The sequence below is a fragment of the Leishmania mexicana genome, chromosome 17 (assembly GCF_000234665.1).
Source record: "Leishmania mexicana MHOM/GT/2001/U1103 complete genome, chromosome 17".
NCBI classification, from domain to species: Eukaryota; Euglenozoa; class Kinetoplastea; order Trypanosomatida; family Trypanosomatidae; genus Leishmania; species Leishmania mexicana.
Genome location: NC_018321.1, coordinates 500,570 through 527,065, shown reverse-complemented (window position 1 = coordinate 527,065; position 26,496 = coordinate 500,570). Strand labels below are relative to the sequence as shown.

At 63.0% G+C, this 26,496-nt stretch overlaps 6 protein-coding genes across 6 annotated transcripts; all 6 read right to left on the bottom strand.

Moving 5' to 3' along the window:
• Positions 1–676: 676 nt before the first annotated feature.
• On the bottom strand, positions 677–4,969 carry LMXM_17_1110 (putative kinesin; the record flags this gene model as incomplete). The annotated part of the gene is made up of 1 exon (XM_003873927.1): positions 677–4,969. The coding sequence occupies one exon, from the start codon at positions 4,967–4,969 to the stop codon at positions 677–679; it is 4,293 nt and encodes a 1,430-aa protein (XP_003873976.1).
• A 768-nt stretch (positions 4,970–5,737) lies between these two features.
• LMXM_17_1100 (3-oxo-5-alpha-steroid 4-dehydrogenase-like protein) lies at positions 5,738–7,357 on the bottom strand (the record flags this gene model as incomplete). The annotated part of the gene is made up of 1 exon (XM_003873926.1): positions 5,738–7,357. One exon carries the CDS (start codon positions 7,355–7,357, stop codon positions 5,738–5,740), a length of 1,620 nt encoding a protein of 539 aa, XP_003873975.1.
• Positions 7,358–8,248: 891 nt separating this feature from the next.
• Positions 8,249–12,190, bottom strand: LMXM_17_1090 (cysteine peptidase, Clan CA, family C19,putative; the record flags this gene model as incomplete). Its single annotated transcript, XM_003873925.1, has 1 exon — positions 8,249–12,190. One exon carries the CDS (start codon positions 12,188–12,190, stop codon positions 8,249–8,251), a length of 3,942 nt encoding a protein of 1,313 aa, XP_003873974.1.
• A 1,565-nt stretch (positions 12,191–13,755) lies between these two features.
• Positions 13,756–15,954, bottom strand: LMXM_17_1080 (hypothetical protein, unknown function; the record flags this gene model as incomplete). Its single annotated transcript, XM_003873924.1, has 1 exon — positions 13,756–15,954. The coding sequence occupies one exon, from the start codon at positions 15,952–15,954 to the stop codon at positions 13,756–13,758; it is 2,199 nt and encodes a 732-aa protein (XP_003873973.1).
• A 2,226-nt stretch (positions 15,955–18,180) lies between these two features.
• LMXM_17_1070 (conserved hypothetical protein) lies at positions 18,181–19,560 on the bottom strand (the record flags this gene model as incomplete). Its single annotated transcript, XM_003873923.1, has 1 exon — positions 18,181–19,560. One exon carries the CDS (start codon positions 19,558–19,560, stop codon positions 18,181–18,183), a length of 1,380 nt encoding a protein of 459 aa, XP_003873972.1.
• Positions 19,561–21,610: 2,050 nt separating this feature from the next.
• Positions 21,611–23,773, bottom strand: LMXM_17_1060 (esterase-like protein; the record flags this gene model as incomplete). Its single annotated transcript, XM_003873922.1, has 1 exon — positions 21,611–23,773. The coding sequence occupies one exon, from the start codon at positions 23,771–23,773 to the stop codon at positions 21,611–21,613; it is 2,163 nt and encodes a 720-aa protein (XP_003873971.1).
• Between the last annotated feature and the right edge of the window lie 2,723 nt (positions 23,774–26,496).

Sequence of the window (26,496 nt, the reverse complement as noted above, 5' to 3'; positions counted from 1 at the left end):
AGGTGGAGAGTCGCATCAGCGGAGCGCCGAGAGGAGAAGGGGCGCGGTAGCGCTGAGGGGCCAGGCAAGGTACACAGACACCAGAGCTGAGGAGAGGGGAGGGGAGGGGACATAGATGAGTGGATAAACACACGCACATCGGAAGAACATGAAGGGAAAAATAAAGGCGAAAACAACGGAAAAGGCACACACGAGGGAGCGTACAGTGGAGATAGAGAAATCGGCATACCAACGGAGAGAGGGATGCCCCGTTGACTGCCTTAGCCTGCGTGCGCTCATGGGTATACAAGTATTGACGGTGCCGTGCGTGTGGGCACAAGCACCGTCCCGAGAAGGGCAGCCAAGGACACGCACCCAGACTCAGTCACACAATGAGGAAGCAGAAAACATCAGCCAGCAACCGAAAAAGGCAACACACGATAGGCATACATCCAACTCACAGAAACCAGGGCTGAGGGGGGTGAGGACAGGGTTGCCATATGGGCCCGCGCAGCAACACCCCCCTTGCGTCTCGCATCCCCAACCCGCGCCTCGACTTTCTTATTCGCCTGTTTTCTCTCGCCTCGCCTCCCTCTTCCCCACACACCCCCCAACACACGCGCGTACACACACACACATCCACACAGCCACTTCGGCGTCCGCAACGCCCCCATCCCCCGCTCACCCGGTATACAGGTCAAAGTATGCGAAAGACATCGTGCAGTCGCTGCTGCACCTCCTCAATGTCCCTCAGCATCGCCCTCCACTCCGTGTCCTCCTCCTTGTCGGCCAAGCGAGCACTGGTGGCGGCACGCTTGCCCATCTCGATCAGCTTCACCAGCGTGTAGTCCACTAACTCCTTCACCTGCGGGGACGGCGCAACCGAGGCGCTGTTGTCGGCCGTGCCCGACCTGTTCGTCGGCAACGTCGCCCCTGCGAGGGCCAACGGCTTTCGGCGCCGCGCGTCAGTGCCGTTCGTGTTGTTGCCTCGCTGTGCCGGCTCGGCAGAAAGCGGCTTGGCCACTGCTCCTTTGGCTTCGGCTGAGCTTGAAGTGTTACCGCGGCTGGGGGGGCGAGGCGCGGCCTGCGCGCTGCCGCCGCCGCCAAGCTCCCTCCTGGGTCGGTGCTTCCCCTCCGAGAAGCCCGCGTAGCCGTCCATCGTGACTGACGAGGTTCTTCTCGGCGTTTTGGTCCCCGGCGGCTTTGCGCTGCTCCCACGTCGCCCGTCGCTGTTTGACGAGGTGGTCGCACTGACGCCGCCGTTCCGCAGCTCCTCCAGCTCACGTGCCTGCTGCGCCAGCTTCAACTTGAGGACGTGGTTCGCGGCCTCTTGCTTCTCCAATAATTTCATCAACTCCATCTCACGCGCCTCTTGTTCGGCTGCCGAGATGCTGTCCGGGTCGCCGCGCCACAGTTCGCTGGCGAGGCCGTCGCTGCTGTCCTCGTCATCGTCACCGACGGCGTCGACGTCTTCGACGGGCCGCGGGTAGGCTAGCAAAGCCAGAGAAGTGGATTGCGTGGGGCACGGCCACGAGCTGGGTGAGGCGTCGAAGCCGACCCCCGTGAGGGTGCACTTTCTTTCGGTGAAGATAAAAAGGTCGAACTTGGTATCTGTCGCCGGCACTTGAGTCGCCTGATTCTTGGCCGATTGAACGGTGACACGCGCTGCGGCGGCGCTCGGCGCCCCGCTACGCATCATCGCCTCCACCTGCAGTGTGAGCTGCCCGTTGCTGTCGTACTCCACCGTTGCCTCGGTGTTCCAGTAGGAGTCGATGCCGGCGAGGCGTCTCTGATTCGAGCCGCTCAGCAAGCGCGGCCGCACAAAGGCGCCGGGGCTGTACATGACCGCCACCAGCTTACCGGCCGTATCGAGGTCGACGGAGATGGGCTTCCCCTGCCACATACCGGAAAGGCTTGCGCACATCCACTCGCTGGACTGCCCCTGCATCGGCTTTATCTCCACCTCGTCCGAGTCGCAGTAGACGGAGACGCGGTAGGTGTCCTGGAAGGGAGCCTCGGTGAAGGGGATGTAGACGTAGTCCCCGCTCTTGTCGAGGTTGGCCGAGGTGGTGATATAGCTGTTGCTGGCGAACGTGTTGCTGGCCACGAAGGTCGAGCCTTGGGGGAGCGGGACGATCGCCTTGAGGTAGCGCTTGTGGGCCGCGAAGGCGTTGGAGAAGAGGCGGCCGTGCAGGCGGGGGCGGGTATTCTGCCCCTCCCCCTCTTCCTCTTCCTGCAGCAGCTGCGCCCGCTGCTCATCCAGCGAGAGGTACGAGAGGACGAAGACGACGCGGCAGGCCTCCTTCGTCCTCAGCCTAATCTGCGGGTTGCAGCGCCAGTCGAAGGCCTCGCCTCCGTGGCCCGTGAACTCCGTCCATCGGCCCTGCAGCACTGTGTGCACCCACCCCACCTGATCCGGCACCGACGTCAGCTCGATCGGGTGGTTGCCAAAGGCGGAGAGGGCAAAGTGCGTGTGCCGGCCCTTCTGACTCGTGAAGGGGACAACCATATACGGCGTGTCGGAGGCCGGCAGCGTGCAGTGCAGCACGTTCTCGCAGTTTGAAGTATAACGGCCAATCTCGATCATCTTGCCGTGGAAGTCGAGCTGCTTGAGCCCCAGCTTTGCCAGAGTCGGATCGCCCTCGAAGATGGCGATGCCCATGTAGACGGAGTTGTTGCGCCGCTTCTTGCGCATGCGGGCCTCGTAGAGCGTGTCCTGAATGATGAAGGCGATGTCCGTCTCCTCACGCACGTAGAGATGAAACTGTGGGTTGTCCATGAAGGTCGAGAAGATGGGTCGGCCGCCGGACGAGGCGTATGTCCACTCGTCCTGGATGGTGACGCCGTAGTACGGAAACGGCCCTGCCGTCTCCTGCGCCGTGGCGCGGCCGAAGCCCTCGCGGGACGTGTTCGTGCCAAAGGCGCGCGCAAGGCCCTCAAGCAGCCGGAACTTTACCTCGTCATAGCGGCTGTGCTCCATCGCCATCTTGAGGTTCTCGCGGCTGCTGCAGCATAGGTTGACGAGCGCGTACGAAGCTAAAATCGGCACCTGATGGTCGCGGTCGCCGGAGGAGCTGAAGAGGACATCGATGAGCAAGTCAACGCCGCCAAGGGAGGCGATCGTTTGCTGCATCTCTTTGTCGCCATGCGCCAGGCGACCGACGCAGTTTGTCGCCGCCTTTGTGAGGTTGACGACTTCGGCCGGGCAGGTGCGGATCGTCTCCAGCAGCTTCGGCACCACGTCAAGCCGTTCGAAGCACCGTGTCGCCTCGGGGTAGCCGTCAACGATGGAGGCAACGGCCGTACACGCCGCCTCTTGCACCTGTTGGTTCGAGTACCCGTAGACGAGGTCTACGAGCGCCGCGTAGACGTCGGCGGACAGGCTCCTCTTGTTCGCCAGGCAGCCGCGGCACACAGCCTCGAGGGCGACGCATGCCGCCTCCTTGCACCGCTCCTCCTGAACCCGCAGAAGCGTCGCCAAAGCATGAAGGCCGCCGAGGCTGGCGAAGACCTCTCTCCCGGGCTCGTCAATCACACTGGCGATGGTCTGCGCGGCGCTGGCACGGTAGTAGTTCGAGGCAGACTTCTCCACAAAGTGGATGAGCTTTTCTAGCCCGCCCAGTTCACGGAACGTCGCCTTCGACTCAGGGAAGAGTACACAGTGCGACGTCAAGTCGTCAAACGTCTCTGGCAGGTTCGCCATGATGCGGGTGAGCTCCGTCTGACGCTTGAGGTGTTTATGATTCGTGCTTGTCTCGTGCCGCCGCCGCCGCTGCGCGGGGTCGTCGTCGCTCTGGGCAATCTGTCGGAGCTGCAGAAACCCGGCGGCCTCACAGTTGCGCTTGAGTTGCAGCTCCTCTTCGAGCGACTCGATGTGGGACCGCATGCGCTCGATCATCGCCTCCATTTCGGCGAGGCGCGTGTAGTCGATGGCGTTGCGCACCGGCCGCAAGAGAAGCTGCAGGGCGCGTTTACCAAATTCGATGGTCGACGTTGTCTCGCTGCGCCACATGGCGCTGCCCGACACTGCGAGCATGAAGTGGACCAGGTTCGCCCCACCCAAGCTGGACTGCAAGAGGTAGGTAAGCTTGCTATCCTTGTACGGAATGTGTATGCGCTTGTTCGGCTTCTTCGCCTGCTCCACCAGCTTCGCCACGACATTGCCCAGTGCGCTGAGGGACTTGTTGATGGTGATCGTCTCCTTCATCGTCTCACCGGTGGCGCCGGACTCGTTCAGCCGCTCAGAACCAGCCAAGTCGATCATGTTCAGCTGCGCGTGCGACCCTGGCAGCGCCGGCTCGTCCCACTGCATGCGCAGCATGAGAATCATGTGGCTACGCGAGGACACCAGGTTCATCTCCGTCGCCGAAGTCGCGCGCATCTTACAGGCCTCTCCGTACAGCTTCATGCATTCCGAGAGGCTGCGCACGGTTCGCCAGGTCGCGTCACGGGCGACGTACTGGCTGGTGCGGTTCATGTGAATCTCCACCTGCTTGCGGTGGTTCAGCAGATCCTGGATGCGCTCCTGGTAGATCTGCACGAGGCTCACCTCAACAAGCGCGTCCGTTATGTTGGCGTTGGACTTGAAAGAGGAGAAGATGCCGCGGATGATGCGAGGTATAAGGCCCTCCTGCGCCTCCGAGGAGGCCCCGCCGCTCACGCCGCCACCCCTGTCACCCTCCATCGTGTATGTCTTACCGCTGCCGGTCTGCCCATAGGCGAAGACGGAGGCATTGTAGCCGCTGAAAAGAGTGCGCAGAATCTCGGGACCGATGTGGTCGAAGACAAGCTGCTGGGTCGAGGACTGGTCAAATACCTGATCAAAGCGCACCTGCTGCTCCAGGGTCTCGTCCTTCCTCAGGAACAAGACGTCCTGCTGGCGTGCATCCCCGCGGCAGGCGAGCTCGCCTTTTCCATCACGCACCTCGCGGTCGTTGAGGGGGCGAATGCGCACGTACACACGTGGCCTCGATACCACCGCCGTACTCATCGTACTCCAGCCTTTATGCTACTTCGCTGCTTCTCTACCGTGCAAGGTATGCGTAAGTGTATGCCACCTGTGCGGAGTCGCCCACCCTTTGTATAGCGCAGAGGGTGGTGGGGTGGTGGTAGCGGTGGTGGGTGAGAAGGGGGGGGGGGGGCAGTGGATGCGCCGACACGAACAGTGGCGCGGTCCTCTTGGCGCCGCGGCGTATCTATCTGGCGGCGTGAGCGCTGCACACTCCCCGTACAACAACTCCACTGGGACGGAAAAACACACAGAGAAACAGACAGACCGACAGAAGACGTTGGGGGAGAGACACAAGAATAGTGGCGCATGTAATCAGGAGACTACGGCGGCCGCTGAGAGATTGAGCGGGCAGCGTTGTGGACGTCACCGCGACGAGCGTTCAGAGAGATGCACAGCGCACACTCCGCCATCGCAGCAATGGCGATCAGTTGCCGCAGCACCGACCCTATGAAGGGCTTGAATTAGGAACACGAAAGGGGGACAGGCATGATGGAAGACCAGGAGAAGGCAAGGCTGTGACCGCCAACTCTCGCGAATCTGTGTACACCGCCCCGCCACTCTCGTGTAGCAGAAGCGAATGGGCGCCGTTAGCAGCGCTAAATATGCATGGACTGGGGGGGCAGCACGCTCTGGCCGCGTGTGCGTGCGTGGAGAGGCTCCATCGTGTGTGCCGTTCTAACGCCCAAGTGCTTGCCTAACAGGCGTGGGCCGATCGACGAAGGGGAGAAGCACGCCGGTCTCGCCCGCCTAGTACACACCTGGTATGAGTGCCTTGCGGCCGAGCCTCGTGTAGGGATCACCGAACGTCTTGGCGTACCAGGCATGATGCGACACCGCACGCGGGGCCAAGTTGCTGAAGACGTACACGAGGAAGCTAAACGCCGCCAGCGCTGCCGGGCGTGACTCCGACCCGCTGAAGAATACGCGCACAACAAGGCGCAGCCACATCATTGGGTTCATCAGTGACCACCAAGACGACGAGGAGAGCGGCCGCAGTAGTTCCTCATCCAGGGCAGTCGCCACGGAGAGGCAGCTGCCATTGCTAGCGGCAGACGTCGCCACGACGATGATGACGTAGCCCGTCCATTCGACAAGCTCACCGAAGAAGTTCGCGCAGCTGACGGAGTCGAACCAGCCGCCGACGGGGATGCGATAGCCGTCAACCCTGCTGCGGTGCTGAGTCGCACCAGACGCCGCAGACGACGACGACGACGGCCCCAGCGCATCCCCGTGCAGATTCGTCACCCTTCGCCCGCCGGGCTTGCTGCCACCGTGGCCGATGCAGCCCTTGTCACCGCGGCGCAGACGCACCAGGTAGTAGTCCGCCTGCATGTTCATTCGTTGTCCAACGAAGAACAGCGCTGAACCGCCCAAGACGCCAACCACATAGAGGCAGAAAAGGAGCGGCCAGCCAACGTGCACAGCAGCAGCTCCGGCGGAGGAGGAGCTGAGAGACTGCAGCTTGTGGCGCTCGCGCCAACACCGCACAAAGCTCATCGACGCCGTGTACGCGGGAGTGCACGCCGAAGACCACGCTGCTGTGTCGGTTGCACAGGCCGTGACAGCCGCACCTGCACTCGCCAGCACCTGTAGGCGACCGTTGAAGAGGCAGTACAGGGTCGCCGTCCACGTAACGACGAGCGGCACATCATGTGCGGTGGCGGGGATGGACAGTGGATAGAGCCAGCTGCGGTGGACGTAGTGGATAACAAAGAGCAGGAGTCCAAGCTGCTGCTGCGTGCAGGCGGCCCGCACGCAGCCCCAGTAGGAATGGCATGTGTCCGCCGAAGAATGGCTGCTGGACATCCCAGCAGCAGTCGGGCTGGAGGCAGAGAAAGACGATGGCCACAGCGATGGCCGTGAAGGACTGTGCCCCATGAGGCGCGGGTACTCCAGGAAGACGTGGTAAAGCACCTGGAAGATGGTCGGACTCTCCTGCAGCATCCAGCTGACGCGCGAGGGGAGGGTAAGCTGGAAGCCGAGGGACCAGGAGTGACGGCCGTACGGGGCCGTAACACCAAACCTCAGCAACGCGTATGTGACGATGGCGAGAATGAGGTGGAACACGCTGCTGCGCCACACCACACGACTGTTGAGGGCGACAGCCTCCGCAGCCGACGTCGCGCGCTGCTGTCGGGCGAACTGTGCAGCGTACACCTCCTGGCTTGGCACGAGGAAGGGCGACCACTGGTCCCGTTCATACGTCGCTGTCGTGCGAACAGAGGCACCGTTGGCGGCACCGGCAGAGCTACTGCCCTCGCGGTACACGTAGAAGGGCATGGCAGAATCCGCAATATAGCGCAGCAGTACCCACGTCAGCGCAAGGTGCACGATGGCGATGATAGTGATACGCGCACAAGCGAGCATGGCTCCGCAACGCAGATTTCCAGTGACTGTAGAGCGATGGGGGCGATCAAAGGCATCCCAAGCACAGAGATCCACAGACACACATGGAGGTGTCGACCTGGGTGGCTTGCAAGCCGCAACGAAGGGGACGAGACGGGCACAGGGACGGAGAAAAAGGTGCGACAATGCCAGCACGTCCACGTCTGTGCTTTGGTAAAGGTGTGTGCAGGAAAGGACGAGTCTTTCGATGTTTCTCCGCGCACGCGTCTGCCACGGGGAACGGGCAAGGAGGGGGCGGGGATGGTCAGCTGAGCATCGCCATGACGACCAAGTAGTGAGAGAGCGTACGGATGGCAGAGAGGATGAGGGTGAGGGCAGGGGGAGGGGCATCCAAGTCCATCACGTGAAGGCATGGGAAGGCAACACGCACAGACCTTAGCAAAGGGAGGGAGGGAGAGAGCGAGCAAGACGCCTCTGGGCGAAACCTCGCTGCTGCGACAGTACTGAACTGCAGCCGTAATCGAGAACACCACCACCATCACCCCCGGGTACACGGAACACGAGAGCTGCCGCGTCAACCACCGCGCGGTTCGCCTTTTCGCCTTGAGCCCCTTTCGGCGCTGCTTGATGTCCCACACGTATACATGCACACAACGTTGCTCTGAGGAAGGGGCGGCCGCATCAGTGGTGTCTGACTTTGTCCGACCGCGAGAACGCGACTACATGCATGTGCAGGAGGAGGGGATGGGGTAGAGGATGGGATATAAGAAGCCGGCGCCCCTCCCACACAGTACCCCACCACCATCACCACCACCAGGAAGAGGAGGAGAGGCTTGCCGTGCCTCGGCCCTCACACGCAGGCTACTCCTACAGCTGCGCCTCTTGCGGATGCAACGACCCGCCCGCTTCGCCTCACGTCTTGCCCCCTTCGGAGCTGCGGTAGACAGGCGCCGGCAGCACCGCCTCGGCAGGGCACCACACCCGTTCCTCTGCGACCTTCTCGTACAGAAGAAGGTACGTGTCGGAGCAGCCGGCACGGCGGGCTTGCACCACTTCGTCGCTGAGCACCTCGACCCGCTCGTCGTTCGCGCGGCGCCAGCGTCGTCGTACAGCACTGAAAGAACTCAATGTCGGCTCAGAGGTGGGCCTTACACCTGCCTCTTGCTCCGCCGTGCGGCGCCCTCTGGCAGTCTCCTCGTCCTCGCCATCCTCCTCGTCATCCTCCTCGCCGTCGACGGCAAAGTCCGACACGTAATGGCCGTAGTGGAGGCTTTGGCCGAGGTGCAGGACGCAGCTCCGCAGGCGGTAAAGGCACCGAATGGCCCGCACAAGAGAAGAGGGAGGAGCTGCTGCAGCGAGGGTCGTGTGCAGGTCGTCGCCTGTGCTATGCTGCCTCTCATCCTTCAACCCATCCTGCCCTGCCAGCCCACCGCCCCCGCTCACGTCGCAGACTTCCTGCAGAGCGGCAGAAAAACGTTTCTTGTCGGGGTCGTAGTAGAAGTAGCACTCCGCGCTCTCACGCGCGTCCTCCACTGCCTCGGTCACCTCTATGGACTCCACGGGGTCCGGACCGCGCCGGTGTTGCCGATCCTGTCGCCGCTGTCCCGCATGCCACTCCCCTGCACTGGGCAGCGCGTGAATGACCAGCTTGTCCTCCACCGCGACACGGCGGCCATTCCTCTGGATGATGATGGTGCCGTTCACAAACTGTGTCGCGAACCGCTTCAGCTGTAGCACCAGCAGCGGCGGCGGACGTGTGTAGAAGCACCCGCCTTGAAACTGAGAGGTCCGTGAGCCGCAACAGTCGCACCGGTACTCGTTCAGAGCTTCGTACGCCATGGACTCGTGCAAGAGGTTCGCGAGGGAGCAGCACCGGCCACCACCCCCATCCACAGCTGGCAGCGGGGCTGTCGCAGTCGCCGCAACCGAGGATGAGGGAAAGATGGGCGTGGGCAAAAGGGGGGGCGGCTGCGCGGGGAAGCACGGCCGTGGCGGCAGAGGCGGCGCCGGTGGCGAAGATGTCGGGCGCTCCTCTGGAATGTGCACGGAGAGGTTCACGCAGACCTCGTCTGTGACGATCTCGTGATGGCACTCGCCGGTGCGGCATCGAATGATGTTGAGGAGTCGGGTCTGCACAAGCGTGTTGATCCACACCTCCCCCGCGGTTGTGGAGACAGAGAGGCGGGGTTGTTCCGAGGGGTTAGCAGCAGCCGGAACGTCTGATGGACTCAGGGAGGGGGCAAAGGGGGCGTGAGCCCCGTGCAGCAGACGCTTCTCCGCAAACCTCGTCCCCCTTTCGTTGTTGGGCCTCCCCTCCTCCGACTCCACCTCCTCGTCCACTTCGTCCTCCGCGCTGCTCGCCTCCGTTAGGGTGACAGAGGAGCGGCGCTCGAGTACTTCATCGCACCGATGCTGAAGCTTGACCGCCTCGGTCTCCAGCTTCGCCATGACCGACACAAACAGCTCGTGCGCATCCTCCTGATCACCGAGGAAGAACTCGCCATCGAACAAGTTGGCCACGGCGTTGAGTCGAATGCCGTACGTGTAAACCTGCCCGTCAAAGTCACGATCGTTGTCGTGGTAGATCTTCGTCTCCATAAGGCGCTGCCGCTCCGCCGCCTGCATCCGTGGCGCGTTCACAAGCGTTGTCATGTGTTCACGCCAGCGCTGCGCTCGTGCAAGTGCGGCGAGCGCGCCATGCAGCGTAGCGGGGACGCGCTGAGTCTCCAGATCCACCTCCAGCACATCCTCTAGCTCGCTCAGGGAGAAGGTGTCGAGAACGTCGAGCGTGTGTTGGACATCTGCAGTGGGGCGCCACACATACGGCGAGTGCGCCAGTGTTTCCGCCGGAACTCTTGGCGTGGTGTCAGGCAAGCCGCAGGCACCCGCGACTGACGCTTCCTCCGTCTGTCCACCGTCGTCACCGTCATCGATAGAGAATCCGGCAGCCCGGGTGCGCTTCCGCGCCGCCGCCTTCTTCGCCCTTGTCCCCGCTGCAGTGTTGACGTACCCGCTCGTCCACAGCACACGCCGCTCCGCCTTACCCGTCAGGAGAGCCTCATAGCGCCGCATCGCGCACACAAGCGGTGAGCCGAGCAACGCACGACGAAACACTTCACTGCGCAGCAGCATCGTCAGTAGGCTGCAACCGTAGCAATCATTGCCAGTGTTGTGGAAGCCGCTGAAGTCACGCATGAAGGGATAGACGCGGCGATCCGCGCTGTTTGTCAACGGGGTGACGCCCACTTCATCGTACGGCACCGTCGCCTCCGGAAGCAGCGGCAGTCGCGGACGGGCTAGCAGCTCAGTGCTTGTCGGCAGTGGCGACGGTGGCGCTGACTGCCACTCAGACCCAGCCGTCGCCACTGCAGGCTCACTCTTCTGAGAAAGAGGTTTGGTAGAGCGGAGAAGAGTGTGCGGCTCCGTCTCTGTGGCGGCGCGGTCTTCTCCGGATGCGTCCCCAGCGAGATCGACCATGTCGTGGGGCACAGCGGAGCGGGATGGCATGACTGCAACAGCCGTGGACGACGGCGTGGGCGGGATCGGATACGGCTGATGCTGTTGCAACTCATAGGGCGACACTTGCGAGCCGACCGGCGGCGGAAGCTGCGCCTGCGAGGAGGAAGGAGTGGTGGCCACCGTCGTGGTGACGGTGCTTGCGCTGGCCGCACGGGAGAGGAACATGGACGCGCTGCTGGCATCCGCCCTGGTAGGGTGCAGCGGAAGCATGCGGGGCGACACCCCAGCCCGTAACGGAGGAGATGCCGGTGACATGAGCGTCTGCAACGGAGGAGTCTTCGCTGATGATGTCATCGCCGTCGTGAAGCCTGGGCCGCCAGCGCTCCGCGACGATGACTCCTGTCGTAGTGGCGGTGGCTGACGAGGAGCATGGGTGGCCGCGGTTGCCGTGCCCGTGTCTGGCGTTGGGCTTGCACGAGACTCCGTGTTGCTCGGGCGAAGAACGGCAGCAGTTACTGGCGCCGGTAGAGGGGCCGCGCGAGGCTGACGAGCTAGAGAAGTGGAAGCCGGTGTCTTCTGCACGGCCGTCATCGGCAGCGGCGAGCGGCTTCCGGTGCGGCTTCGGTTGAGAGGGCTTGGCAGATCATGCGGAGCCGCTGAGAGAGTCGCAGTCGAGGCCAAAGCATTCACTCGGGACACAGGATAGCGCAAGCCACTCGCAGAGGAGTGACCGCTGCCGCCCGCGCGGCTGCGGCTGCGGGCCTCAGAAGACATGCGGCGTTGTGCAGAGTCACCACCGGCGAACGAATCGCCTCGGCCGCCGCATCCTTTCCGCCTTGGCGAGCCCCTCCCCGCCGCCTCCGCGAGAGTGCCGCGCGTCTTCCTGACATTGTCGTCACTCTCCCCTTCCTCCGCGTCCACATCGATGCGCCGAGCAGCGCTGACGCGCACGCCCTCGGCCACGTCTGACGACTGTAGTCGACGTGGCACGGCCAGGGGTGCGCAGGAAAATGGTGCAGCGGGAGAAGGTCCAATGCCGCTGATCCGCTGTTGGCGGTTGGCAGTTTCGGCTAAGGTAGCCCCGAGCGCACTGCCTGCTGCGGTGGCAACGCTACTAGCGCTTCCGCTACCGTCACCAGCGCGGTCGAATCCAAGCTGCACACTTGGGCGAGGGGGTGGGGAGACGAGGGCGGCGTCGTCGAGTCCGTCATCCCTGCCGCGCTCGCCACCGCTTGCGCGCGCGCCGCCGCGTGAGAGTCGCACCGGTGTTCCGTCGTCGTTCAAAGCTCGGCTGCCGTTGCGTAGGTGCCCATCGTCCAGCCGGCCGTCTTCACAGGTGCCAGACGTACGCTCCTTCTGCGCCTGCGCCTCAAGCATACGCCGACCATGACTCATAAGACTCAGCGGGGTGGAGTGGAGGAGGGGAGGGGCGCTCCCAGGTGGGAAGTAGTACGGCCCTCACCACCCGCAACAGACCGACAGAGACGGCAGCGCGTACCCCGCCACCTGCGATATAAAGCAATGGTGCGCAGATCGGAGGAAGTGACCTGCAGCTGCGCGACGAAGCGCACGTCCCTACGCGCGGGTGTTTGTGCGTCTGCGTGGGGGGAGACACGCAGAGACAGGGAGCACCAACAAGACGCCAACGCGCAGCGTCAGTGATAACAGAGAAGAGCAGCACGACCGACGAGGAAAGGCCAAGCAACAAACAATAGAAGCGACACACACACACACAATGCTGGGCAGCGAGAGCGCCAACTACTCGATGTCTATGATATCAAGAGTGCGAAAAAAAGGGGGCGAGTGTGAGCATGTACAAGGGCCCGGTGGAGGCAGAGGAGGAAAACCAAGCAGCACTACAGGAGGGGAGGGGGGGACCAGCCGCCACTGCGGACTGCGCGTTGCGTGCGCTCTTTGGTCTATGATGGCCTCTCCCACGAGCACGTGAGGCTTCTTCCCTTTCCTAGTGCCGAAGCCCAGACGTCCGGCTCCCCTCCGCTGAACGGCGGTGAGCGCAGAATTGACCGACGTTCACGGGAGGTGGAGGCGAGTGGGTGCGAGTGGGTACGTGAGGGGGTCAGAGAGGGGGAGAGATGTATGGGGGTATGATGTTACCGCGCGTCCTCGATGAACGAACGCACGGGCGCCAGTCGCCTCTTATGAGTGCGTGTGCGTGTGCCCAACTGTATGAACCCCGCAAGCCGACGCACGCGTGTGGTGATGATGGCAGTGCTGGTTGGTGGCGGCGGAGACAGAGAGAGAAGTCGGTGCTGCTGATGCGGTAGCACGCATAGGGAGCCGCACCCGTACGGAAGAGTCGAGGATTGGCAGCGGGGGAGGGGGAGGGCGACCAAGAACACAGTGAGAGAGGGGAGTGGGGCGGAGGAAGGGAAGCAGTGGAGCAGGTCATGGAGGAAGTGCGCGGAGAGGCGAATCGTGTGGTCGCCACCGCCGGGTGCAGCGCCACGATCAAGGGAAACAGGAGATGGAGATGGTCGCCGAGGAGGGAGCGAAGGGTGAGGGTTTGTCGTCCGCACACCTCCTCGCATGCAAAACAGGTGCCTGCACCCTCTCCGCCCCACACTCTCGCACACCCGCGAGAGAGGAGCTCGCACGCCTGCTTGCCCACGTCACTGATGCGTTCACCGGCGCAGCATCCCTCTTAGCGCGAGCTCGCTCGCGGCCGAGGAGTGTTCCGGGACCTTTTTCTCTATGCGGTGCGGTCTGCCAAACCACAAAAGCGGAAGCACGCTGCGAAGGTTGGGGCGTGGGCGTCCGCGAAGAAGAGGCACGGCCCCTCGAGCAGAGAGCAAGTCGAAGGGCAACCCCTCTGACGCTTGGCACGGCAGCGACCGTGTGAAAGAAATGTGCGCAAGGGCGTGCCGTGGTGGCGTCTGTCCTCAGCTGGCTATGGACGGGCCGCTCATGCACGGATGACGTGGACGGCGAGCACTGACGCCTCACAGACGGACGCGCACAAGACGCGCCAGGTCTGGGGACACCTCGGAGGCGACGGCGTCGTGGCGCACCAGTCGGCAGAAAAGCGCGCCCAGCCGAAGCGCTGCTGTATCGTCGCGTGGGACAGGCGGAGAAGGAAGGCCGTCGGGGATAGGGGCGCTCCCTGCGGAGTCATGGAAGCCTCTGCTGTCGCCGTTCGTGCAGTGCAGCCACAGTGCCTTGCTGTTGCCTCCAAACACAGGCCGCAGCAGCGCCGCCCAGAGCGACCAAGCTGCATCGAGTTGAGAGCGCGAGGAGGCGTGTCCGCGAGCCGCGGGAGAGCTTGCACACACCTCGGCTGGCCATTGCAAAGAGATGCTCTGGGCAGCAGCGCGTATCTCGCAGGCAGCGAGGGGGGCCACCTCTGCTCCCTGCAACAGCAGCATCCGAACGGGAGAACTCGCAGCAGTACCATCATGCTCGTCGCTCACCTGTGTGGCACACTGCCCTGCGTCCCCCGCATCCGGCATCTTTGCGGCGGCCGCGCGCGCAACGACCCCCAAGGCATGAGACATGTACAATGCAAACGTCGAAGGAGAGCAGCACGCGGGAGGATCGACATCCATGCCCCTGCTGCCGCTCCTCAGCAACGGCCCGGCATGGGCGAAGTAGCCCGGATCGAAGTGAGTGTCGCTGACGATACGCAGAAGGCTCCTGTGCAGCTTGCCTGTTGCGTCCTGGCTGTCCACGCCCACGAGAAGAACCACTACAGAGGCATCAGCAGTCACCTCCTGCGCATCGACGCGCTCGGTGGAGGTCGTGGTGGGGGATTTCAGCGCTACTCTGTCCGTGGAGATGTTCGAGGTGTCCGTTGTGGAGAGGAGGCCGGCCTCCCGCAGCCAGAAAGCCGCCGCCTCGATGGAGCTGACAGGCACGCCTTCGAGGGTGGGCGCATGCGACGTCAGCGGAGCCCCCGTCGCCGCAGTCGCAGAAGACGTCGACGGCAGTAAAATGTGGCGGTCATTGGGATGCGTGCAACCGGCGTCGAGCCAAGAACCGGCTCCAGCGCTGCCGCCGCTCGTTCCCCGCATGCTCCACACGTCGGACGGCATCGATGGCAGTGCTGTCTCCTCACGCTCTTCTGACGGTGCAGCCTCCATGGAGACGGTCAGCTGCTGGTGCCGCGTGGCTGCCGGCAGAAGCAGGTCCGTCCAGCCACACGTCGCAGCGGCACGATTGGGTTCTTTGGCCGACGCTGTCCGTGCCGTGACTCCTGACCCAGGGATGCGTGCCGCCTCCCTTGCACCAACACAGCCGGCAGCGACAGTGACGCTGAGCGCACGAACGCCGCTGCGCGCCGCTTCTCGCTGAAGGAGCTGAAGGAGGCGCAGACATAGGTTCGCCGGCTGGCACGTCCGCCGATGCTTATGGGGCTGTCCGCATGCCGCGGCTGGCACGTCGCTGGTTGAAGGCGCTGTCGCTGGGCACACGTTGTTCGTCAGATTTTCGTATTGGGCGCAGAGGCGGCAGCCATCGGAAGACGTGAACAGGAGCGTGTAGTGATAGCCATGAAGCACGTCCCGGACGGCTTCGGTCAAGAGAGACGTGATGCTTGGCCTGCTTGGAAGCTGGTTCGCCTCTGCGTCAACATCATCACCGCCATCGTTGCTCCCCCAGGCCCCCGCGTCGGCTGCGTCGTTCATGCTCTCCGTCTCACTACCGTCATCGCTCTCCCCACCGTTGAGCACCCCCACCGCCTGGTCCGCCGACGCACAGCTGCGGAGCTCGACAAGGTCGTACGCAAAGGCCTCACCCGTGGGCGTGTGCAAGAGACTGTACGGATCCATGTGGCACAGCCGTGGCGGTGCTGATCGTTTCGATATCGACGAAGATGGCGGAGCCAGTAGCAGCACAGCCGAGCGCTGGCACCTGGCGTGTTCTGCAATGCGACTCTCAAGGGAGTGACAGAGAGACTGAGTGTGGCTGAGGTCGGTCGTGGTGTTGCGCAGCTTCGCCTCCGCATCGTCGAAGTCTCGGAGCAGCTGTGCCGCGCGTGCCTCCGCGGCGCACAGCATCGCTCGCAACTCTGCTTCCTGACGTTGCGCAGTTTCGTACGCGTTCCTGGCAGCCTCGTAGGCCGCCATGTGCTCCTCCACAACTGCCCGTGTCGCGTGCTGCTTGGCGCGCAGGGCACGCAGCTGACGAGTCGCAGACAAGAACATGCTCGGCTGCGTGCGTGCACGTGCGTGCGGCTGTTGGCCTTCTCTGTGTCTGCGGGTGTAGTCGCCGGCGCGTCGAGAGCGCGGAGGTAGGAAAAGATAAAGATGGGATGCGAAGAAAAGGATGTTAATCGGCAGACCTATGTGTGCGCATCCCCTGCTTCATGGTCTGCTGCTCCAGGTGGCCACATGTGCTCACCGTCATGGAGCCTTGCTCGTGCCTTCCCTCTGGTCATTCGCGTAACGCACAGGGATGCGCCTTTTTATGAGCCCACACTTGCGGAAAGCGCTGACGACGACGACGAGGAGGAGGAGGAGGGCAGTGACGGCCAGCTGCACACGGTGTGGTCGTACACAGTGAAGAGAACGCATGCGCGCAGGCATGCTGTGCATGATTCTGTCACCGTCTTTCTTCGTTTTGAAAGTAGGAGTGGGTGGCGTGTGGTATGTGGCGTCCATGTGAGCACGCGTCCTGAGCAGGAAGAAGGTCCCCATCCCGCCGCCGCCGCCGCCCCTCCCTCCGCGCACCGCGCTCGCCAACCTCTTTCAACGCAAGTTTACCACTCCTGCGGCTCCTCCTGTGTCGTCCGGTAGCCGTATTCTTCACCACCCCTTCTCTGCCGCGCCATCGCCGAAACTTCTGGCGGTCTTTCAGCGAACAGAGAAAGGGGTGGGCATGCGAAGCAGCCAAAGGGTAGGGTGGGGTGGCTCCATGACGCCAATGGAGAGGCAGCTCCGCGTGACTCACCAAAAGGCAGAGAGGGAGGAGGGGGAGAGGGAAATGTCAATGAAGGCACGCAAAGCAGTAGAAATGGCGCCGACTGCGACAGCGGCTCGCGTGCACGCCTGTGCGTGTGTATGGCGTATGCGAGCCGGTGCACCAACAGAGTCCGCAGGAAGGAGGCTAGCCGGACACACAAGAAACACCGAGTAGAGAAAGTCAGAGAAACGACGACGACGAGCAGAGACGCAACACGGGTGACAACACCGAAGGGGCGACCGACAGCGGCGCCGAGAAGTCTGTAAAAGGCGTGGGGAAAGGACGGCGAGGGAAGCCAGGCGAGAGAGGTGCGACATGCGCCACACATACAACGTATTTACATACGGCACACCACACACTACATCGATCATGTGAGCCCAGAAAAAGGAAAAGGGGAGGGGGAGAGATGCGTCCGCAGCGGTGTGTGTGTGTGTGTGTGTGTGTGTGTGCGTGCGTGAGCGAGAGAGAAAGAGAGAGAGGGCGACACCGAGGAGGTGCAGCGTGGGGGTATGCACGTGTGTGGGGGGATGGGGGAGGGGGAGGTGCAAAACCGCAACGAAAACGTGAAAGAAAAGAGCGCGCACGCACACGCGCATGCATAGAGGCAAGGAAGGAAAAGCTTATTACATAGTGCGCCAGTTCCGAGGGGGAGGGGGGCCGACCAAGGGCAGCACAGGTTGCGGGCCCGCCGACAGACACACGCGCACGCGCACACACAAAGGAAAACATGATCAACCGTGCAAGAAACCATTCGCCATGAGGACATCCGCCACACACCAGCGGATCAATGAACGAAGACGGCGAGAGCCGACAGCGGCAGAAACCAGAACCGAATGTGCAGCAACACACAGATGGTATACATTCATATATACAGGCAGACAGACGGAAGGGAGAAACAGCCGTGTGTGTGTGTGAGGGAGGGGGGGTATCGCGCTATGCCCAGCCAAGGCGACGACCTAAACAGTGCCTCCATCCAGCCCCTCCCCCCCCCACACACACACACGCTTGGAGAGGAAGAAGAAGCGCGGGAGGCAGAGACGAGAGAGCGAGAGAGAGATGACGGAAGCGCTGGCAGAAACGCATACACATCACCCTTACGTCTGAGTACGCACCACCCCTTCCTCCTCTCCCCCCTCCCTCTCCCTCGCTCTCTCTAACCCTTACCACGGCGCTTCTCCTCTCGACATTATTAAAGGCACTCACTGGCGCCACGCGTGATGCCAAGACCCACCCGGAAGCACCCAACCCTCGCGCACGCACCTGTGTACCCCCATCATCCTACGCGGCACCGCAGTACTGCCCACATTTCGTTGTCTTATGGGGAGGGTGAGCCTCACCTCTCGATGATCACACATGCATCCACGTGTACGGGTGCGCACTGCACGAGAGGAGGGGAAGGGAAAAGCAGGACACGATCGCGTCCGCTCGCGCTCCCCCCTTCCCTCCGGGGGGTTTGGGGAGGGGGGGCACTAAGCCATAAACTTCAGTCCTATGGTGGCCTCTGGGGTACCGTTGAGCAACAGCTCCGCCCCCTGCTGATCTAGCGCAAGACCAGGGATGCAGCACATGATGAGTAGGTCAATCGACGTCCACGCAAAGATGCGATACCGTGCACGCAGCATGTAGCGCAGGTGCCACCCGTACACGGCGGAGCCAAGTCCATGATAGCAGCAGCAACCAAACGGGGCGCCCAGCGTGAAGAGGTCGAGGAGACACAGCGTGGACAGGATTTCGGTGCGCGACTTGGACTCCACCCCCAGACAGATGCAGGACGGAAACAGTGTCATCTTAGCGCCGCGCATCTCGGCGTCCGCCTGCAGTGCCTGTATCTGGGAAGCGATGGCACACCGCACACAGAAGCAGCGGTACAGCAGGTGGCTGCAGTTGTGGGCGAACCGCATTGGTCGGCTGGCCGTCTCGATGCTGGGGATGAGCAGCTCCCTGTGCGAGTACGCCGCCGCGCGTTCACCGATGCGGCTTAGCGGGTTTAACGACGACGAGACTCTCATACGGCGAAGGAGCTCCCTATCAGCACGGCGATCGTACGCACTTGACTGTGCCAGCGGCAGCGCCGTGAGGGGTACGTGGTAGAAAGCAGGGGCAGTCGGCATGGCGGTCGTGAACGGGGAGCCCAATGCGCGCGGCCCGTCATGGGCAGCCCCGCTGAGGTCGCGTCGCAGCTGCTCGCCGGGCAGCACCAACGTCTCGGAAGCCAAGAACGCAACGCTTGGCTGTGCTGACGCAAAGAAGTCCGGTTCCCATGGCGCCCGCATCACTGTGCTCAGCGGTATCGAGTAGATGGTGTTGCGCGCACACGGTATCCAGAGAGTAGGGTGGCACAGCGGCTGCACCCAGCCTGGCCGGTCGAACACCGCGTTCGTCACAATCAGAGGACGCTCCCTCAGCCGGATGCGCGGCCGAGTGTGGAACAACATGCGCACGCGACGCTCCTCAGAGGTGGCGATGCGCACCTGCTGAAGAAGAGCAGCCTCTGTCGACGATGTGCCAGCCACCGGTCGAACAATGCGGAAGAGGGACGTGAAATGGGCAACATCGTGCCAGCCGATGTCTGCCGCCAACTCCGCATTGCGGCTTTCCCGCTGCTGTGGGTGCACCCCCGTGCCGGATCTGCCGGCACCGCCACCGGCCTCTGTGTCGTGGCTCGGCGAGTCGACCCGTCGCTCCGGCAGGAGTTGCATGGCGGAAAAATCCGCGTTGACGAACACGTGGTCCGTCATCCGGGACACGGCGGCGTCTGCGTCATGACTCGATGTGGGGAAGCGGCCGGGGCGCTGCTCTCGATGCGGACTTCCGTACAGCATCTGCGATAGCCGCTGTTGATCTCGCATGTCAGGCACCACCGCTGCGCCCGCATCCTGTGCCGTGGGCTGCGGACTGCCTCTGCGGCATGGTCGCTGCTGCCGCTCCGGATTATGCTCCGGTGTTGCTGACCGTCCGTTAAAGTGGATTGCCGGCGCTATGACTGGCGTCCCCCCCGCAGCTGTGTCGTGGCGGGCACGTGTGTCGCTGAAAGGAGTGACAGGAATCGTGGACGTGTTCGCGATGTGCAGCGCGGAGAGCAACGATCTCGATGCTGAAGGGAACGTTGAGGCAGGTCCTCGCTCTGTCAGCGCGGTAGATGCAGAGGGTATTTCCAGTGGCCCCGTGACCGGGCCAGCGCAGTAGCTGGCCGTGCCCGGGCAGGCTCTGAAAGCCAAGGTGGCATCACCGCTGGTAGACATGGAGGAGAAGCCCCTGCCGCTCTCCAAGTTGGGCAAGAGCTCCTGCGGCGTCCTGTCCGCTGAGAGGGTGTGCGGAGCACGGTGCAACGGGTCAGAGGAGCCGCCGCGGTGGCGAGTGTTGAGGTCACACGCCTGCGTGCCTGTTCGAATTCGCTGCGGCGTTGCAGCGCCAGCGCTACCGCTGTTTTCGCCACTATCATCCGCCTTACCGTCCGAGGCGCCGGAGGGGGCCGCTGTAGTCAGAGGAAAGGAAGTTGGTGCCGTGCTCATCTCCGGCGAGCTTGCACTTGCCGCCGTTGCTGGCAGCGGCACGAGCGCCGGTGGGGACAGAACACCCACCATCGATTCTGGCACTGTCTTTAGCGACGCGGCTGAGGCATCCGATCCCCTTGCATCTGTGGGCCCCGCACCCTGTTGAGCATGCGGCGCTTCAACGCGACGTGGACCTTGACGAGGCGCCCCGGCGTTGGCTGCATCATCACCGTTGGCATTCATCCCCTCACCCCCTTACATGAACCAACGGCGTCTCCGCCCGTGGCTGTTTCTGTGTTGACGGCCGCACGCAGAGGGGAAGGGAAGGGAAGGGAAGGGCGGGTGCTGGTGAAACGCGGAGCGTGCGGAGGCTGGAGAGGGCGGCGTGCGCCTCAGAAAAAAACAGGCAAAAGAAAAGATCGAAAACGTGTCGCTGTTTTCGGGGTTTGGCAGCAGCGGCAGCCGCACATGCGCGCAGAAACACGGCAAGACAACGCGCGGAGGTGTAGCTATCACGAGAGGCGAAGAGGACGGCGGCAATGCACGTGACGATGGAGCTGAATGAGGGAGTTGGTGGCGGTGGTGGTGGTGGGAGGGATACCCGAGGGAGGCACACACAACGACAAGGGGGCCAGCCACATGCACCGGCGCATTAGGGCCCGAGCGAATGCCAGTACCCATCACAGTGGCGAGCACAGGAAAGAGAAAGGAGAAGAGAGGGGGTGGACGAATGGCGGAGAAGCCGGGCAGACGCACCGAGCCTGCAACGTGTTGCAGACTCCGGGCGAACCCTTTCAGCAGACATGAGCACAGGCGCGTGCACAGTGAGCCACTATTTCCCTTCTGCTTGCGCTGCAGCTCCTGTGCTTTCTGTGGCGTCAACCACCAGGCGATGCGCAGTTTGCCACTCGGCAGCGGTTGGGCTCAAGGCCAGCCTTGATTCTTATGCACCATCGGAGTTGAGTGGCGCGACCCCCTCCTACGGTGCGTCCTCACCCGTCGCTGCTACTTTCCGGATCTTCCTGATCCGGTGCCTCTCACTCTCGTGGCGAGTTTTGATACGTAATCGGCTCCCAGGCACACACACACACATAGACAGAGCGATCGAAAAGCGAATAGTGTGCACACATTACAAGAGGAGGGGGGGAATATAGTCACGAGGCCTGTCCTCCTCCTCCACCCTTCGTGCGCAGCATCTGCGCGTACGGGTTCAGGTGCGTGTGCAACGTTTTTTTTTGTTCATATGTTCAATATCAGACGGACTATCGCAGCCGCCCGTTCGCGCGGCATGGCACACGCATATTGCGCGTACGTCACGCCCGCCCTCGCTCCTCTCCCTCCTCACGAAGGCATCACTCTTTCTAGTGATTCGCTTCCCCTCACCCATCCTCCTCCACCGTCGCTCTCACAGGGAAGTGAAGGAGGTTGCAGCGACAAAGTCTTGCGACGCCTCGCAGTGCAAGAAGGCTTCATCAGCGCGACGCTCCTCCGATGGGACGCTGGACGCGGGGGAGAAGGAAGCTGACTCACCATACGCGGCTTCCACCGTTCCCGCACCGCCTCCGGTGCCCGCAACAGCAGGCGCCATCGGTGAAGCTGCCGAAATCGCATCAAGAGGCGCCGCTGCTGTATTCGCCGCGGTAACGGAGAGTGTCGTGTCGACGTTTTCGTTGACTGCTACAGCTGTCTTGCTCGGCCTTCCAGCTCCGGCAACCGCCGTGCTGTCCGTAGCAGTGGCAGGAATAATGTCACTGCCCTTTTGCACTGTCGGGTGCGTGCGCAGGTACTCCTCCAGGGTGACCCCCACCACCACTGGGTGGAAGCTAGGAAGTCGCTGCCACGACGGCGCCTCAACCGCTCCGACACCTTTACCGGCCGAGCAAGTGGACGTCTCCGCAGCCAGGGCAACTGACGAGGAAGAGCCGGGGAACCATTCCGCCGCCTTCTCAGCCAAAGGATCCCCACCTCTGCTGATCTCCGCTGTTCCAGCTCCGCCCACAGCAGCAGCAGCAGCAGCGCTGCGCTGAGGGAACGGCTCCAACTCATGCCAGCACGAGGGGCTGCAGAGCACAAACTGCTTAGCGCCCCCCATGGGTGATAAAGGAGGAGATAAGTGCAGCTTGGCAGCACAGGACGACGACGGCTGCACTTTCCTGCTGGCATCCTGCAACGAACCAATCATCAGTCCATCGCCCGTGGGTACCGCAGTTGCGGTCCGCCGATGTGTCGACTCTGGCGACGACGGCGGCGCAGGCCGCTTCACGATGGCTGGTGTCGGCACGCTCACCGCTGCGTAGGGATCACGCTGAAAAAGATTCTCCACAATGACGGCCTCCGGGACGGCAGGGTTGCTGTTGCCACCCGGTACCGCCACCATGACCGACCGGCAGACCGCCTTTCCGATCGGAGACTCAGCATCGGCGACGACTGGCACAATGTATTCGCCCAGTGAGGCCATCATGTGCGTCTTCGGATCGACAGCGTCGCCTGGCTCGGCAGACGGTTCGTCCTCGTCATCGCCAGAGCCCACCGCCTCCACAGCTCCTGACTTCCCTCTCACGCCCTGGCCGTCGGCGCCATCGCCGCTCGTTATCGGCAGCTCCTGCGCACTCGCGGAAGGCAGCGCCGAGCCCAGGTATCGCCTCGCAGGATCTGTCGAGGCTGCCATGTCCACAAAGGCTGATATAATGGTCGAGAAGAAGGCCGGGTGGAAATAGTGGCCCATGCTTTTCAGCACGAGCAACCGCGCATACGGCAGCATCGTCGCCGTCCGATAGCCGTTCATCGGCGCCACCACAACATCCTGCGCACCATGCACGACAAGGGCGGGGACGTGCAGCCACTGCAGCAGTGCATCGCGACCGGCGGCGCGGCGGATCGCGGCGGCCTGCCGCACTAACCCGGCCGCGTAGGAGCTACGTTGCAGCGAGATCAAGAACCGCCTCTTCAGGTACTCGCCGTCGGGGGGCAAGGCGTAGCGCAGGAGGCGGCGCAGCGAGTGGACGCGGAACTCTAGTAACGTCTCGACGGTGCAGTTGCGCGGCGGTCGGCGCAGCATCCAAAGCTTTACCCAAAGCTCCGGCTGCGGAAGGTCCGGCGCGTTCGTCGACGACATGACACTCGTGAGACTCATCGTCCGCTCCGGCGCCTGTAGCGCCGCCGTCTGCGCAATCATGCCGCCCATGCTAATACCGAATAAGTGCGCGCATGGGATGTGCAGCGCGTCGAGAAGCGCCCAAGCGTCTGCCGCCATGTCCTCCAGCTGATAAGGGAGCTCCTCGCCCAGCCACTGAGCCGCGCGGTCGGGCAGCAACAGCATCGGCGCCTTGATCTTACCACAGTTCTCGATCTTGGTGGAATGCCCGATATCGCGGTTGTCGTAGCGGATCACGTAGAAGCCGGCGCGCACAAGGGATTCGCAGAAGGACTCATCCCACGCGGTGAGTTGCATGTTGAGGCCGCCTATGAGCAGCACCACCGGCAGTCCATCATCGGGGTTGCCGAAGCACTGATAGCAGATTTCTATCTCCGTACGGGAGATAGGGCAGTCGCGCACTTTCACCACCATCTCTGGTGTACGTGGAACGCGCGGTAGCTTCCGCTGCCGTGGCTCCCCGTCTGGGCAGGGTGCGTCGAACGTGGTGGTGGCAGCGGCACCAGCCACACCACCCGGGGCACCTGCATTGCCGCAAGGAGCGGGCGAGGAAGATGAATAAGAAGGGGTTGCCGCGTCTTCCGACAGCGCCGGCACTCCTGCAGACAACGTCGTGGCAGACATGTGAGCTTGAGTGCCACCCCACCTTCGCACAGTCACACACAAACGGTGACGCGAGCAGACGGAAAGGATTAGAAAATCAGAATAAGTCACTTGACAAGAGGGAGAGGGAGAGAGAAGGGGGGAGGGGAAACGGTCGATCACTGCAAAGGACACTAAAGCAAGAAGAGCAGACAGCGGCGCACAAACTCAGGCGCCGGAAAAGTGGTGTGGCGAGACGTCGGCGGCGGGGGCGGCGACGGCAAGCGGAACCACAGCGATGCAAGTTATAGCGATAGTGCACACGAGCAAACAAAAGAAAAACGAAACGAAAGAGAGCCCAAGAGATGCAACGTCCCGCACCGGAGGATGCGAAAGGCGGGCGCGCGCAGACTTGAGAAGCGGAGAGAATGCGGCAGCGGGAGCGGTGAACGCTTCCTGTTCGTCGACATCGTAGAAAAGGACGGGGAAGGGGAGACACGAAGGGAAGAAAGTGAGAGCGATGTCATGGAGCGAGTCGGCATGTTGGTCGTCGCCATCGGTCCAGCTTGTGGGGCGATGTGCGTGCCATCGCGGCGTAAACACCGTGGCCATACCGGCAGGCGCAGAGTGCGCGCCATTCAAGAGCATCGGATACGCTTATACAACGCTGCTTGCGTGTTGACAAGAGTGCGGAGCCACCTGTGCTTCCAGACTCTGGTCTCAGCTCCCCGTGTCGCCCGTTGTGCCCCTTCGCTCTTGGTGTACAGGATCACGGCCCGGCCCATCTGCGAGAGTTTCGCTGACATTTACGTAGCAGGGTGTTGAATCACGTATGGACGGTGAGTCACGGAGTGATGTGGCTCCGTGTGGACTGCAGGACTCGGTGGAGGTAGCCCGTGAGAGCCGCAGCGATGGCAGACAAGAAAACCCAAAGAAAAGGCGCCTCACATGCGCCGGTGGGGCCACGTCCCCATCGCGTGCCCGTCATGGCGGCTTGCTGTGTTGCCCACTTCACACACGCGGTCAGCGATCGGCCACCCAGCAACAAAATGTGACCTCCCATTGGAGGACAGCCGCCCCGCCCCTTCGACAAACCACAAGAATACATGAGCAGGAGCCATCACGACCGCCGGCCCTAAACCACAGCCGTCGCAAGACACGTCCCAACTGATCCGCTGCCACGTTTTCAGCTGACGCCGCGCGCCGCTTCCCGAGCGGTTGTTTCCCACCAGGCCACACAACGCCCGCCTCGCCGTCGTGAACCACTCCTGTACACACCTGCCTGCGGGAGAGGGGAGGTGGGGCAACCTCAGCTTCGTCACGGGTGACAGTGACCTTCAACCGGCATGGCGCCAGAATCGCCGACCCCGCTGCCTGCTTCACGACTCGACACGCGCCTGCAATCCGCATGCGGCCTATCCACACATCAGCTCGCCCATTCAGCGTCACCGCGCCAGACGCCTGGTCGCACACGCGCAGCCTCAAGCTTCATAGTCGCCACATGGCAGGCATGGAGCAGCGCCAGGAGTGGGTCGTCCGCTGCACGAGGCAAGTCAAAGAGCCAGTCCCCAGATGACGGGCCACCTGCTGCTGCTCGCCGTCCCGGCGGAGCGTCAGGTCGCCGGCGTAGCGCAAGCCGGGGGGAGTGCGTGCCGAGCAGCCCCACCACGCTCAGCAGCGGGCCCGCACCTGGCAAGACCTCCAGGAAAATGGGCCAGCCGCGCCTCGCTTCACGCGGTGCGTTGAGCACCGGGTGCCACGCCAAAGCGTCTCTCGTTCGGAAGAAGAGGGGAGGGTATCGGGGGCAAGGATTTGAGTTCTCGCCATTTTCGGTGCCGTGTCAGGGTGGCGAAGAGGAGATCACGGCAGCCGCGCGCACGAGGCACAAGGGATGCCGCAACCCAAGAGAGGAGGACCAAGGGTGAGGCAGTGGAAGGGGCCGATGTGCATCGATAGAGGAGGACAAGCGTCTACAGGAGTGGCAGCCGTGCGCACGCCCCACCCCCTACACGCACCATGCAGATGGGCCCTATAGGAGGAAGACGTGCGTGATGGATGGTATGGGAGGTGCAGCAAGCGCGAGAAGCGGGAAGGGGAGGGGCCTCTGTAGGGGGTCGACGGTGAAGGGCGCAGGGTTCAAACAGCAAGGGAGAAGGTCTGGGGAGGTGAGGGGGGGACGAGGGGGTACGGCACGCGTGCCTGCGTGCGTGCGCTGGCCAGGTAGCCTAGGTGGCTCTCAGGTGGGGGGCAAAACAGGAAGGAGAGAGAAATAGTAGGAAGGCGGCTGCGGCACCGACGGGCCTGCGCAGGTGCCTGTACGGAGCCCGATGGCGGCCCCTCGACAAGGAGAGCTGCGAGGAAGATACGGTGCAGGGGGAGGGAAGGGGGAGGTGGTCGTCGCGGTGGTGCCTGAATCGGCGCCGCGAACGCCCCTGGCTGCAGAAGAGGGGGGGGGATATGAGGATTCGAGCTTGAACGGCGGACGCGTGTAGCGAGGAGGTCCTGCACAACGGCGTCAGCGAGAATGGAGGGGGTCAGGGCCAGCGTGTCTATCG